Genomic DNA, 15,318 nt, shown 5'->3' with positions numbered 1-15,318 from the left:
CTACTGAAAAAGGGGGAATTATAATAGTTGTTCTTAAATATTTCCAGGACTGTAAACATCACACAAAACTAATTGCGTAGTGTTTTTGTCTTGCCTTTTCAGGTGAAAACAATGTATATAGTAGCAGTACTTCTGGTGATGGTTTCAACTTTCCTAACATCTATCCAACTAACAACGATTTACTTGAAGGTGACGGTGAGTTAGATAGTACTAACCCTTTTCCAGCTATTTTTTCAGATTCAGATAGTGATCACGGGGATACCGATCGCGGCAGTGATGATGAAGATATCACAGCGTGTTGGTAGGAAGCCTGGGCCTTCATGGGTAAATTATCACCCATTGAAGGCCTGAGAACATGGGCTATTGTTAAAAACGTGCCGCGAACGACGCTCAATTTACTTTTGGCGGTCTTGCGGAATTTGTATCATTTAGACGTTCCAAAAGATGCGCGGACATTCCTCAAAACCCCCACCGAGGTCGGTTTGGAAGTACAAACGATCTCGGGCGGTGAATTTTGGTACCAGGGCATTGAGACGGTCCTTCGCAACTATTTTAGGTAAGTGCTTATAGCAATAAATTATAAATATTTATTTATTGGGTTGCATAGTGTTCGTATTTTTTTTTCTTACAGAAATACCATTCCCGAACACGACACTTTAAAAATAAAAATGTCGATCGACGGGCTTCCCCTATTTAAGAGTTCCACTAAGCAATTGTGACCAATTCTAATATGGGTGGAAAGTTTGCCTGAGGCTCCGGTAATGCTTGTCGGAGTTTTTTGCCTCCAAACTAAACCGGGGCTGGTGGAAGAGTTCTTAGGCCCACTAGTGGAGGACTTTAATAGACTCCAAGAAACAGGCTTGCGGTTCGGCGACAAAGTAGTACGCTTAATACCAAGCGCATTTGTCGCCGATTCTCCAGCGCGGGCATTTGTTAAAGGTATGCAAAGCACTATTGTTATGAAAATTAAGAATATTTTTTTATTTTATGTTTTGTTTCTTTCCAGGTACAGTTTACTTTAATGCAGCGCATGGGTGCTTAAGGTGTACCTGTGTAGGGGTACACCTCAACTCGGAGCACAAAATGATTTTTGAATCCGTGGACGCCGAACTGCGTACGGACGTCGGCTTTAAACAACGAGTAGACAAAGACCACCACAAACCATGGCGATCACCATTAGAAAAGCTCAAAAATTTTAATATGATCGACGGTGTTCCCTACGAAGGTCTCCATCAGTTTGTTCGCGGGGTGACCCTAAAGCTTGTTCTAGGGTTATACGAGGGAATTTTTGAAAATTTTGAAAAGTGGTCACCCCGACAAAAGGAAGCCGTGAAAACTTTTTTGATAAAGACACGGCTTCCTTCGGAAGTGAATCGCCCTATGCGATCCTTCCGCTATCGCCATTTTTGGAAGGCCACCGAATTTCGGTCCTTTCTTCTTCATATTAGTATTGCGGTCTTGAAGGATTTTATGTCTTTTGATGCATTCAATCACTTCTTGTGCTACTTTTGCAGTGTGACGATTTTTAATTCAACGGCACACAAGCATCTTTGGCCTCTTGAGGAAAAGTTCTTATACAACTTTGTAAAGAACTTTCCGCAGTATTATGGTCGAGCCCATATGACCAGCAACGTCCACGATCTCCTGCACGTGTCAGGAGACGTTAACATGTTTGGAGCGGTTCCTGAATATTCCGCATATCGGTATGAGAATTATCTTCAAATTGTACGCCGATATGTGAGATCGGGCACGCATGTAGTAACACAGGTTGCCGGCCGTATGCAAGAAATTGCATCAGTGCAAGTGGCTACCAATCGTGTTACTCAAACATACCCCCGGTTGAAGGGCAATGGAAAATTTTTAGAGGCGAAGAGGATTTCTTCGCTGTTGTACACCGTAATTGGAATCCAGTATGAAACCTGGACGGAACAGTTTAGTGCGTCGGTAGACGGTGAACAGTTATCGTCTACCGACCTACATATCTATAAGATAGATGAAAATGGTCCCTCCAGGTCGGTGGAAATACCACATTATGCGATCAAGTGCAAAATTGTTGCACTTCGCCTACCCTCTACTTCCTTTAAACATCCTGATCCGCAACTATCTTCCAGTCTAATCTCCTTAACTCCCCTTCTCCATACTTTTCAATAAACTAACTATATCAACTAACATATTTCATGTAACCCGTCACTAACTGTCCCCTTTTCTGATTAACATTTTTATTAATTTATTATTGCTTATATTTTAAGTTCTATTCCTTTTCTAAGTTATATGATCGCATACGATATGTTTCCATCACTATACTGGATCTTTGTTGCCCGATTTAACGTGGGCCGACCACTTTGACCACTTTGTGCATTATAAAGCTCACAATGGTCATTTGTTAAGGTTTTTTTTAATAACATGGTTAGGCTAAATTAGTATATTAACACGGTTAGGTTAAGTAGTATATTAGATAGTATAAAAATAGCAGATTTTTTATGGGGAGACAATGACCATTGTTGGTACATAGCTTTATGTTTGCCATGCGGGGCCCCATGCACTGTAATGCCCGCGTTTCCGCAAGTCTTCTACTAGTGAGCCGTTGAGATCTCTAATTAAGAGCTACTGTGTCCTCATGATCATGGAAGCAGGGGTTTTATGGTAGGATATGGGTGATGGTTGTTTTAATTCTTTAATTGTTTAATTTTTTTGTCTCTTTGGATTCTACCCATTTTGACTAACAAACTAATACACTAACATGCTCTGCAAAGGGATGGGATCCGAAGCCCCTTTGAGGGATAATAGAGGCTCTCCCATTCAACTCCTATTCCGACACGTCCTTGTCGTGCAACTACTCGGGCGGAAGGTGGCACATGGCAAATCGGAAAGGGGATTGTAAAGGAAAGTAATTGGGATGTTTCAATGCCTGGCGGGATAAAATAAATTAACACAGGGATACATTAACATTATACAAGGTGCAAGAGACATTTTATTTATAGTAAAGCGAATTATTAGTAAACAGTTTAAATATGCTCGTGGGGTTCATTTTTATGTTCCAGGAAACTTTTTTGACATGAAGTATAACGACAGTAGAGGAAGGATGGATCGATAACTAGTACTGTAAGTTAATGTTTATAATTAAAGTCAAAGGACTTGCGTAGAAAAAATTGATGTGACGAACAAATTGAAGTTTAAAATATTACTTAATTCTTAACATTTAAGAAATCGCACGGCAAATGTTTGTGTTTAATTTAGATAATTTTTATTCTACTTTTTTAGGTAATCAGGCATCAACTTTACCGCGAAGACTGACTTTACTCTGGCGGAGAAAATTTATAGTTCCTTCTCTTATGCCCGGTGGACACCCGGATGCTTTTACCGTGGATCTACCAGGTGAGTTAATCTTGTGTTTCAATTGACTGATATTTAACCCGGTTCGTCACCTTTCTTCCAGTAGACTATTTGCATCAAATCGAACGGTGGTCCGTTCTCCGAATGCCGGTCACTTTGTGAATATGGTACACAACGGCATCGAGTACGGTGATATGCAGCTGATATGCGAAGCGTGCCACCTGTTGCTGATCGATTTTAAATTTGCCATGCCAAAAGAGGATAATCTCCATGTGCAGCAGGAGGATCACGACGAATGACCTTGCCTGCTTGTGCTTAATCTTTAAGCAGATGCATGAACATAAACCGCTTAAACATACACTACTTCAGGCAAGTACACTTTAGGGACCTCTATTCGAAACACGCTCTAATGCTAGTATGTTCATTATATTTTCAGCCTACAGATATACAGGCCTATTATATTGCGTTCGGCATTCGAGAAGATTCACTCGCACGTTCATTATGTTCATTTTCGTATCGTTTTGCTAGCGACGTTTCGCTTCGAGTAACTCATCGGCAGATTCGAGACGACGAAGTAAAAATCGGTATTGCTCGAACAGGAAGGTGCATTCGAGAGATTTTCTCCCGACAGCTCAAGCTGTCGGAAACGCGCAAATTTAACCACACAAATAATTTAAGCCACTGTCTATGTGTATAATTAAGTTTAACATAAGTTTATCAACACTCTCATCACTCATATTTATCCCATTTCCAACAAAATTATGAAAAAAAATGATTTTAAAAAAGTGCTGAATCCGTTTGTTTACACTCACTCCGACCGCCGGTTGCTTCAACCAACTGTCAAACACACAGATGCTAGAACAAAAATGTCGACGAAACCTTCATCGATTCGAATGGCGAAAACGATACCAATTTTTCTCCCGTTCGACTCGAGTGCTTCCGACGGAATCGACTGTCATTCGAGTAAAATAATAGGCCTGATCGATTGTCGGGCCACTTTAAGCCACACGTCTAAGCCATTAGACCAAAGTAATCAACTGACAAACTGCGTTGTTAGATTGGAAGCAATTCAGGATACTTATGTAGAAGCTAATACGAAAGCAAGTAGTGTTCTGTTTGGTTATAGTTGTACATACTAACACTGCTAATAAGGGTAGTAAGAATGAATGTCATTATGCGTAATTTAAAGAAACTGTTTTATTCTATATGGAGGTATGATGCATCCTAACTAAGCATAGTAAATAACAAATGAATTCGTTTTTTAGGGTTCATCACTTCAAACACTTGCTATAGCCATTAATACTTAAGGAGGGTTAACATATAATTACAAGTCGTGGGTGTTGTGTTTGTGTCCTTTCTCTTTAACGATCGGAATAATAATGCCTTTATTGAGGAGCCTGCGTTTATCATCAAACTGACAGCGCAACACGTCAGTTGAATAAGGTTTTTATATGATGGTGAGGTGTGATTGAACGTTTTATATGTAAACATATAATAATAAACACACTATCTATTACTTCTCCGGGGGGTAAAGCTCGGGCGTCCTCGTCCGATTAGGATAGGCAGTACAAAGATAATAGGACAGTATAAAAACGTTATAATAAAGTCAACTTAGTATTACCTAACCTTACGCAGCCTTACAACAGAATTTCATTCGCTTTTTATTAGTTTCAAGTGATTAAGTACCTTTAAATTACGTTCACTAGAAAAGTATGGTATGTTTATCAATATTCAAATTTTGTTCAAAAGAATTCGCTAATTGTACTTCTTCAACCTCTTGATTTTTTGCTTATGTCTTTTAACTCCTCTAGCATTTTCAAATGTTTTGTCCAGTACGTTTCTTACAATGAGTTTTGTTGCTCTTGGTTGCATCTTTGTTCTTATATTAGGCATGATGAACACTGCTTCCCTTTCCTCCAATGTTGGAGGAGCACATTTTGAATCATTATTATTGGTTTGGCGCTTGGCAGCTTTTGTCATATTCTTATATGCCGTAGCAAATAATATTTGTGCTTTTCCAGATATTTCTGGTGGATTCACACTATTAGAATTGTTAAACAACAATTCGTTGGGTGTAAATTTCGTTGCCGTATGCACGCTATTGTTGTAAAGGGTAACAGCAATCTTTGTTAAAGATCTTGTATCTGCTCCTTCATACTTATACTTATTTGTATTAATGATTTCTGTTATTGTGCAGTGTGTTTTTTCAATTTGCCCATTCGATTCTGAACAAGATGCATATTGTAACAAGACTCCTAACGACGACAAAAAACTTTTTAGTTGGACAGACATAAACGTGGTCTCATGGTCTGTTATGATTTCTTTAGGCAATCCTATGATTGAAAAATAAGTAGCTAACTTCTTTTGAACTTGTACTATGTTCTTGTTTTTAAGGTACATCATTTGTAGATGTTTTGTAAATGAATCAATTATTGATAAGAAACTACACTTATTAATGATATAAATATCCATATGAACGCGATCTAATGGTTTATGGGTAATCGGTCTGGGTGAAATTTTTATATTGTAAGGCTTGCGTTCGTACTTATGACTACTACAAATTTCACAGCTGTTAACATAACTTCTAATCATTTTTAGCATGCAGGGAAAGAAATATGATCGCCGTAACTGATATTCTACTTCACATATACCTCTATGGGCTCTGTCATGCTCCGATGTAACGAGAAAATTTTGTCTCTCAATGCTTGTTACATCTTCTACCATATTTGGTGTAACTACAAAATGACCTTTTGTGAAATTATGGCTACTAAATGTTTCCTGAATCGTTTGCATAAGATTTTCTGCAGCAAAAATAGCGGTCTGCTTTCCGTTGTGGTACATGCTTAAAAACCAACTGACATTACTTGAATCGAAATTGTTCTGAGTGATAACAGTTCTTTGAAAATTTACAAATGGTGTTTCTTTAACAATCGCATTTGTGTCTCCTAATTTGAATATAAGCTGATTGCGATACAAATTTACAGGTCTTGTTGTGTAGTGAACAAAGTAATCGCCGGATATATCCCCAGAATGAATCGTTTCGCTACTTCGGTTTGTTCCACTTCTTGGCGAGTCTGAAATGGAGGAAGCATTAATATCTCGTATAGATTTGTCAGGGTCAGTCCTCCTGCTCAACGCATCTGCTACCACATTAGTTTTTCCTTCTTTGTATTTAACTTCATAGTCGAAGTTTTCTAGCTCTAAACGCCAATTCAGTATTTTCGAATTTTTGAAAGATGTTTTTATAAACGTAAGAGGTTTATGGTCCGTGATTAACGTAAACTTTTTCCCGTAAAGGTAGGGCTTAAACTTTTTAACCGCCCAAATTATAGCTAGGGCCTCTTTCTCTGTTGCTGGATAGTTGGATTCTGTACTATTCAGTGTTCTACTAGAAAATGCTATAGGCCGTTCGCAATTATCTTGAACTTGAGACAAAACCGCTCCCAATGCAAAGTTGCTTGCGTCTGTAGTGAGAATGAAGGGCAGTTCAAAGTCCGGATAAGCAAGGACTTGATCAGAAGCAATAATATGTTTTAGCTCTTCAAATGCCTTTTTATAATCTTCCTCGTCATACGCTACTTTAGCACCTTGCTTTAAACATTTTGAAAGGGGTCTTGTTAATCTAGCATAGTCTTTCACAAACTTACGGTAATAACCAGTAAGCCCTAGGAATTGTTTGATTTCCTTTTGATTCATAGGTAGACTCCAATCGAGGATTTTTTTAATTTTATCGGGATTAGGTCTTATTCCATCTTGAGTTATTAAATGACCTAGGAACTCTGTTTCTCTTTTCAGAAATTCACATTTGTTTACTTGAATTTTTAAATTACAAGCTGCTAATCTTTTCAACACTTTATCCAGGTTTTCTAAATGTGATGTTAAATTATTACCAATTATAATAATATCGTCTAAGTAGACAAAACAAATCGATCCTATGTATCCTCTTAGTACATGGTTCATTGCACGTTGAAACGTCGCTGGGGCATTTTTTAACCCGAACGGCATCCTCGTGAACTCGAAGTGTCCCTGAGATGTCGAGAAGGCCGTTTTTTCGCGATGTGCAGGGTCCATTTCTATCTGGTGGAAGCCAGATTTCAGATCTAATGTCGAGAAGTATGTAGATTTTCCCAAACTGTCCAAGATTTCCTCTATCTGGGGAATAGGGTATTTATCATTAATAGTTTTTTCATTCAGTTTGCGAAAATCTATTACGACTCTTATTTTCCTTTTTTGTGAAGCATCCGGTTTTTTGGGAACTACCCAAATGGGAGACGAATATGGACTATTCGAGGGAATAATTACTCCATCTTCGAGCATTTCTAAGATTTGCTCTTATACGTCTTTTTTAAAATGATTTGGAAATCTATAAGTTTTGCTGTACGTTGGCTCATCGTCTTTAGTTATAATTTTATGTTTAACTACGGTTGTTGAAGAAAGTTTTTCATTTCTCTTAAGGAGTACTTGTTGGTTATTCAATATTACATCAAAAAGATTATCTTTTTCATAAGGTGTCAAATGGTCCGACCTTATCAAAATTTCTACTGCTTTTTTATTGAGTGGCTCATCGACCTTTAATGGAATGGGGTTAATTGTTTCAAAATTATTTACATTTAGATGAAAACTGGTTGTAATTGTTGGTGCAATATGGGATTGGCTTATAATATTTACGATGGACTTATTATTTTCTGATTTGTAGAGCCCAGGTTCTATTATAAGATTATTACAGAGTAATTGATGACATGGAACAAACCAATCACCATTTTCTAAAGTGTCGATTGAAACTATGTGATGGAAAAATTTGTTGGTTGGAAAATATTTAACAAATGGAATAATTTTACCAGCGATAGTAACTGTTTCGTTGCTATAGTTAATTATAGAATTGCATCTAGCTAAATATTGCGATCCAATAATTCCATCAAAAAATTTATGGAAATCATATTCATAGTACATTTGATTTGGCAATTCTGGTCCAAGCAAATTTATTGACCCTTTTTGTGAAACATTATGGCAACCTGATGCATTTTTTATTACGGTATTAACAGGTTGTAATGACTGAATTATTCCCGGTTTCAAAATATTCTTATTTGCACCGCTATCCAAAAGTAATTTAAACCGTTGAGAAGTTTTAGGATGTGTCCCTGTTATGTATGGAAGAAAATCTAAATCGGTAAAGTTGTTTCTACAGCTTCCCAAAAATTTACCAAAATATCATCCTCCTCATTTTCAAAATTTCGTGGACAATTTGAATTGAATGTTTCGGTTGTATTCAAATTTTTTTGATTCAAGGTTAATCTTGTTCTACTAGACTCAGTTTCCATTGGAACTGGAGAATCCCTATTAGAAGAGTGCACGTTTCTCGTGTTACGGTTCATGAAACTCGATGTCGAAGCTTGATTTGTCATCCTTGGTCTATTTGCGTTGCAATCAAATCGCTTCTGCAAACCTTCATTGTGTGAAGTGTAATGCTTTGTTTCGGTCACTTTTCTAACATTTGAATTTTGTGCTGTGGACTCGTTGGATTTCAGCTTGCATAAAAACGCATATGCCCCTTCCAAATCCTCAGGTCGTGCTGCTTGTACATAACCAAAATATGGTTCATGTAACCCTGCAATAAATGCAGCTAGGCTTGTTTCGTCAATGAAGTGGTTTATAGCTGACCAGCTCTCATTATATTTTTCGTTTTGCCTTGCTATTTGCTTAATTTTTTGTATTAATTCTTTTGTCTGCATGTAATAGCCTTTTAAATTGGTACTATTGTTCATTTTATTATGCCATAATTGGCACATGTGCGTTGATAGATCATATCTATCGCTGAAAGTTTTTGTCAAAATCCCTTTGATATCTTGAAAATCAGTAGGGTTACCTTCTAAGCACAATGCATCTTTTGCACGCCCCTGTATTTTGTTGCTTATAGCATCCTCATACATTTGGTAAACGGCATAATGCACGTTTCCCTTAAAAATGTTCAGTGCGTTCTCTGCTGTTTTAAGCCATGCAAAAAGCTGTTTTTTGTTTCCATCGTACACAGGGACTGCCTTTATCGGGTCAGGGATTTTATAAAAGGCATCCAAATTAACGCTAAGGTTAGCGCCCTGCGCTACGCTACTCGCTACACTACTACTAGCCTGCTGAGTATTACTCTCAAGTGTGAGTATTTTTTGAGACTGTTGCTCGTGAGAGACAGCGAGAGTCTGTACGAGATGCGTAAGCTGCTCAAGTTGCGCCTGTATTTGTTCCATGTTATCGGTTAAAGATAAGCGCTCGAGAGGAATATCAACGTTGGTGGGCACGTATGAGAGGCTGCCGGAATCGTTCGATATTGAATCTGTATCCGAACAGAAAGCCTCAATGGTTGAATTTCTCCACATAAAATGCTTCGGTTATAAACGTCTCTCTAAGAACACGTTTTTAATTTTTCAAATTTAAGAAATCGAATAGTTCTATTTTATAGTGACTATCCGAAACACAGTAGCAAAAGTTTTTCTATCTCTGTCACTCAGACAAACAAGAGAAATTAAAAACCAAAAGTTTGCTTACCTGTGTGTTGGTGTTGAAGAACACGTGAGGATCCTAACCTCAATCCGACGTTTGGTGATGAAAAAGGGAGAAGAGGATGGTCCTGTCGATGAACAGAAAACGGCGTTGCCACAAATCGTCCGCACTTTTAAAATTGCACGGAGATGAATACGTAACCCTATCTTGTAGTAGCTACAAATCCGGACAAACTACGTAAGCGTATTACGGCTCACTAGCACTGTTTTTTTTTCTAATCAACGACTACCGGCTGCGCCAATTACAAGTCGTGGGTGTTGTGTTTGTGTCCTTTCTCTTTAACGATCGGAATAATAATGCCTTTATTGAGGAGCCTGCGTTTATCATCAAACTGACAGCGCAACACGTCAGTTGAATAAGGTTTTTATATGATGGTGAGGTGTGATTGAACGTTTTATATGTAAACATATAATAATAAACACACTATCTATTACTATATTTTAACGAAAGTAGCTATGAATTCTAGTTTTGAAATTAATTTGATAGTAAGTAATCAATTCTACCCATATTTTATTTTAATCGTGAAACATAACGACGCAACTAAATTGATTATGTACTGGTCATGGTGGTTACAAAATTATTATAAATCAAAAATTTAAAAAAATTAAAAATTGGGTTGAAAGTAACTGCAAAATAGCATAAATAATAGTTGTTATATATACGGTTGAATAGCAACTTTTATTGGAATTAGTTCATATTCGGAAGTTTAGTTCATGTCTACAAAAAGTTTTTTAAACGCCTAATCTATACATTTGAACAGTAATCAAAAACTAAAACTAATGCTTATATATTTACAAAACCTCAAAAACTACTGTTTACATTCTTTTTTTTGCGTGTGTATTCGGCCCCCGGCTCACACTTTTTATAGCGCCTGTTTTTTTGGCCCCTGTATTAGCGTTGCTGAACTTAGAGACAAAAAAATTTTCCACGCCTTTGTCTCCCACTTCAACATTTCCTACTGCACCTATTGTACGGAATAATTTTAGTACATGCTTATGTTTTCTAAACTCTATTTTTCGACCATTTCAGCCTCTTCCGCTCCAACAGCACTCCATAAGAAAAACCCTGTTGAACATAAGATACAATGCATCATGCATTCTTCTTTTCCCTTGTACAGCTGTAATCTGTTTACTAAGCCATTCCTTCATTTTAACAAATTGTTCCTCCAAATTAAGGCTTTTATCGAACTCTTCCAGGGCTGATTCTGATGCAATCAATGCAAACACAAATTCAGTTTCCTGTTCAACCGGAACACTATGGTCATCATTAGAATTCGGAGAAGGTTGTGTTAAAAGCTGTTGTTGCTGCACGAGTACCTCGTCCAATTTTAGATGGACGTCAGAAATCATATTGGTGAGCGTATGTAGCTGTCTGTTATTTTGTATAGCAATGCTTTCAGTAAAACTTCCATTACCGGCATTAGATTTTTCCATCAATACCTACAATGACGATGAAGGAAGTATCAATTTTGTAGTTTGTTTTGTTTACAACTATAATGATGCTCTAAAAATATACTTACAGATTAACAGCACTAGCAAACAGTAAACAAATAACTTTACACGAATACACGTAGTCGGTATCATAAGACCCCTACAATAATGGAAAAGTTAGTAAAAGGAGTGATATGTTGAAATTTATCACAAATAATTATTAGTTTTATACTTACAGATTATTAGCAGAGCTCGACTATGCCTTCCTCCAGACAAGTTTAGCGTTTAAAATCGAAAAAATCGGAAGCTTCGACGTACCCACTACATGGGCATAACACGCGGTTTGTATACAATAAAAAGTAAACAAAACAGTTGCGTTTGATTTTTTTCATTTTGACAGCGGGTGTGGTGATGGCTTGAGCGATTTGGAACAATCATTCTCCGGACGGGATTCGATCCGATCCGTGACGTCACTGAGTGCCGGTTCATTTTATGCTTATTCTCTGAGTTCTGGTTATACCAAGCAGCAGAGAATAAGCAAAGAATAAGCATAAGCGGTTTCCATACAAACTCTCTCTGAGATTGTTGAAAGGGCTGTGTGTCAGTACCCCTTCCTCCCGGTCATCAGTTACCATTGACAGGGGCCTCAATTCGTCTTTCCGCCTTTCACGAACACCTTCCTTTCTTTGACCGATTGATCATAACATTCCGGAAGAGAACACATTTTGCAAAAGTGTTGCACACACACGCACGCTCACACCCACGCGCAGACGGCACAGCATATCTGTGTAATCTACAACATACGAAAGCAAAAAAAACTTAGGGTAACAAAGTTATGCTTAATGCTTTACACGTTCAGTTCAATGGCAAGCCCCAGGGACTGCCAGTGGACTTTCCAGTATGCCGGTTTTACAATCAACTTGCGTTCTAGATGCCGGCGAAAAGGAAAATTGATTAAAATCAGCGTCGGGATGAACGTGTCAATGCGAATTAGGGTTCTGAGCGTGAGCTAGCGTTTCCTTGGTCATTTTTACATTGCAGCAATTGAACTTATTGCGCTTTTTTGGTTTGATTTGTGAAAATACAACTTCATCGCCGCAATGTTTGTTAACGGCATTTTTGGGCGCCACAACAGCTCGCGAGCATTGACCACACGCGAGAAAGAGATAGCGCTATGGAGGGAAAAAGCACGGACGACGGCTGACAGCGATTGGCCGTCTGACGCACCAACACATCCAAACCTTCGGCAGCGCGCTCAGGCGAGGGGTATGAGGCGGAGCCAGGGACGGGCAGCTCGATGAGCTGCTCGACAAATTTGCTGACCGGTTGTTTGATCTAGCAGTCACTTTCAACCGTACGGATTCGATCTGGTGGATGAAATTGTATTTGTGTTTTTTTTTGTGGAATATTTTTTGGAGCCGTTGAAACTGTTTTAACTGGTGCTGGGCCAAGTTTTGTGTATCAATTAAATTGCTTGGGTGTTGATCAAACGTGTGTTGAGGTGATTTGAGCTTGCGGAAAGAAAAGGCATGTCGATATTTGCGAAATTGGTGCTTTCGTCTAATCAATTTGAAACGCGACAAGTTTGGTAAGTTGGATGATTTTTTGTACAGATGTTTATAGTACTAACCATAAACAATGTACCTTTTTCATGTGTGTATGAATCCTTGACCAGCGTGATCCAATCGAATAGCTTCAAGGACATCAAACGGTAACACAATTATTTTATACTTTGTGGTGAGTATTTTATCGCACATCGATATTATTCACAGCTGTTAGCAAATAAATTAACCGACCGTTTTTCTTTTACCTATAGTTTTTGCAACAACGGAACCACTCAAAAAGACAGAAAGAAAAGGGAGGCTCATCTCGCACCTAAACACGAAACAGTGGGCGTATACAGTATCCCGTTTTAAGAAGGGTTAGGAGATGTACGTAATGAATGAACCAAGCAAGTACAGGTAACTAAACGTCCAGTTCTAGAAGCCGAACGCAAAAGGGTTGGTGAGATGGACAGGCGCAACATGCACTACAAAAAAAATGTACAAAGAAAAACAGAAGAACATGCATCGCAGTCGCGTAGCTGTGTATGAGAGTTTAAATAAAGAACGTACGGAAGTGCTCCGACAAGAAATTCAAACTTAACAACCATAGAATTCTCTACTTTACTTTCCGAAATCAGCCAATAACGTGTGTGATTCCTTAGCAAGGGGGAATCCGAATGGCAAGTCGATCAACGACTATATTCAGATGCTTGAGCGTAATCATACATCGGCCTATGACTGGAAATGAAATTGATTATGGCAAATAATTGATGACGATGATGATTTATACAAATGCATGTTCGACATCGCCCTTACACAATTCAAAATATTATAGAAAAAAGTGATTAATTCACATTGGCTTTTATACGGTGTTAATTTTAGCAACAATGTCATAAACACAAGTACAACGCTGTCGTTTAAAAACTATTTTACACTCATTCAATATCGGACTTATTAAATGTTTTACAAAAAAAGACCTGCGTCCTTCTTAGCCTGGTTGATGTTCACTACATATTGTTTATGTTTTCAGCTACCAAGTAATGCAGGAAGAGGAATATTCAAAATAAACCTACAAGTCCAATTCAACCTTTCAAACTGAGATGGATGCATTATTGGACAAACACATACACACTTATTTCTTTGAAGTGTTGAACAGAAATCCACACACTTAAACAAACAACAGTAGATTTTGATATTATAGCACTCCTATCACACAATTTAAGACAAATAATTGTAATTTTACGATCCACCTACGTTGATGAGATTAACGATAGCTTCTAATTGTTGCCACTGTGGCGCCGTTTCCTGGGTATAAACATTAGCGTCCAAATACTGCAGGACTCATCATCTATAATTTATGAAACTCAAAAACCAGTGATTTTCAACTTACATTTAAACACTCAAAGCAAAACCGTGAATGTTAAGCAGAATGCAAGTTGTCAATGATAGAGCTACGGCGTTTGATTCAGTCAAATCATTTTTTCTACAATAAAATCCTGCAGAAGGTAGAGCACAGATTAACACGTTAATCCCTATGGCGGTCTACAGGGACCTCCAGCAAACTTTCCCGTACGCCGGTGGCGGTCCCTGTGTCTTTTAATGGGAGATGAACAATCATTACGATCAACTGTACTCTGCCCTCATGAATGGAAGCAGTGTACAGGTTGAATTTCGTGTTCTAAGAATTATTGCGGTTGACAAAAATCTCATCGGACACACAACAATATTAATTATCAGTTGAGTAGAAAACTTAGCAAAAATAAAATCAATTTTGCATCGTGTTCTTCTTCTTCTTCTAATAGGCGTAAACGTCGTACGAGGACATGCCCGCCGATACAGGCTTTCAAGACTTTATTCAATACCCATAGCCGCATAGTCAGTCCTTACTACGGGGGGACGGTCCGTTCCGGGTTTGAACCCATTGAGGGCGTATTATTGAGTCGTTCGAGTTGACGAATGTACCACGGGACCGCCCCATTTGCTTCGTGTATATTTGGTTAAATTCAACTTAAATTCAGTTAATGTAGGTGGAATGGAACGTTATTAAAATTCAGCACCGGGTTGAACCTATTGATAGTAGTTTGTGCAAAGGAGGACAATCAGTTCTGTCAATGGGATTTGCTGCCATATAGCAATGGTTTTTTATTTGTGTGATGTAAAATAAATTTAAAATGTGATAGCATCTTCAGATATCGAGATAAGTTGATGTCTAAATATTGTTAATCAGTTAAATGAAAAAAGGTTTAGGATGGTATCAGTCTTGAAAAGGAACCTGTAACACGATAGAACACGATGGAGCAGTCCCGTGGTACAGTCATCAACTCGAACGACTCAATAAAATGCCCTTCATGAGTTCAAGCTTAGAATGGACCGTCCCTCCGTAGTAAGGATTGATTATCCAGCTGCGTAGTAATTAATTCAGTCTCGAAAGTCTTATAGGCCGGTTATGTCCGCGTAGG

At 38.1% G+C, this 15,318-nt stretch overlaps 1 protein-coding gene across 1 annotated transcript; it reads left to right on the top strand.

Annotated features, from left to right (window-relative positions):
• The first annotated feature begins 621 nt into the window (after positions 1 to 621).
• LOC133393872 (uncharacterized) lies at positions 622 to 2,179 on the top strand. Its single transcript, XM_061660773.1, has one exon. It carries the CDS (start codon positions 988 to 990, stop codon positions 2,149 to 2,151), a length of 1,164 nt encoding a protein of 387 aa, XP_061516757.1. The 5' UTR covers positions 622 to 987; the 3' UTR covers positions 2,152 to 2,179.
• Positions 2,180 to 15,318: the final 13,139 nt, after the last annotated feature.

The sequence above is a fragment of the Anopheles gambiae genome, chromosome 3 (genome assembly GCF_943734735.2).
Source record: "Anopheles gambiae chromosome 3, idAnoGambNW_F1_1, whole genome shotgun sequence".
Lineage (NCBI taxonomy): Eukaryota > Metazoa > Arthropoda > Insecta > Diptera > Culicidae > Anopheles > Anopheles gambiae.
Note: the sequence above shows the minus strand (reverse complement) of the source record. Positions and strands in the feature narration are given on the sequence as shown.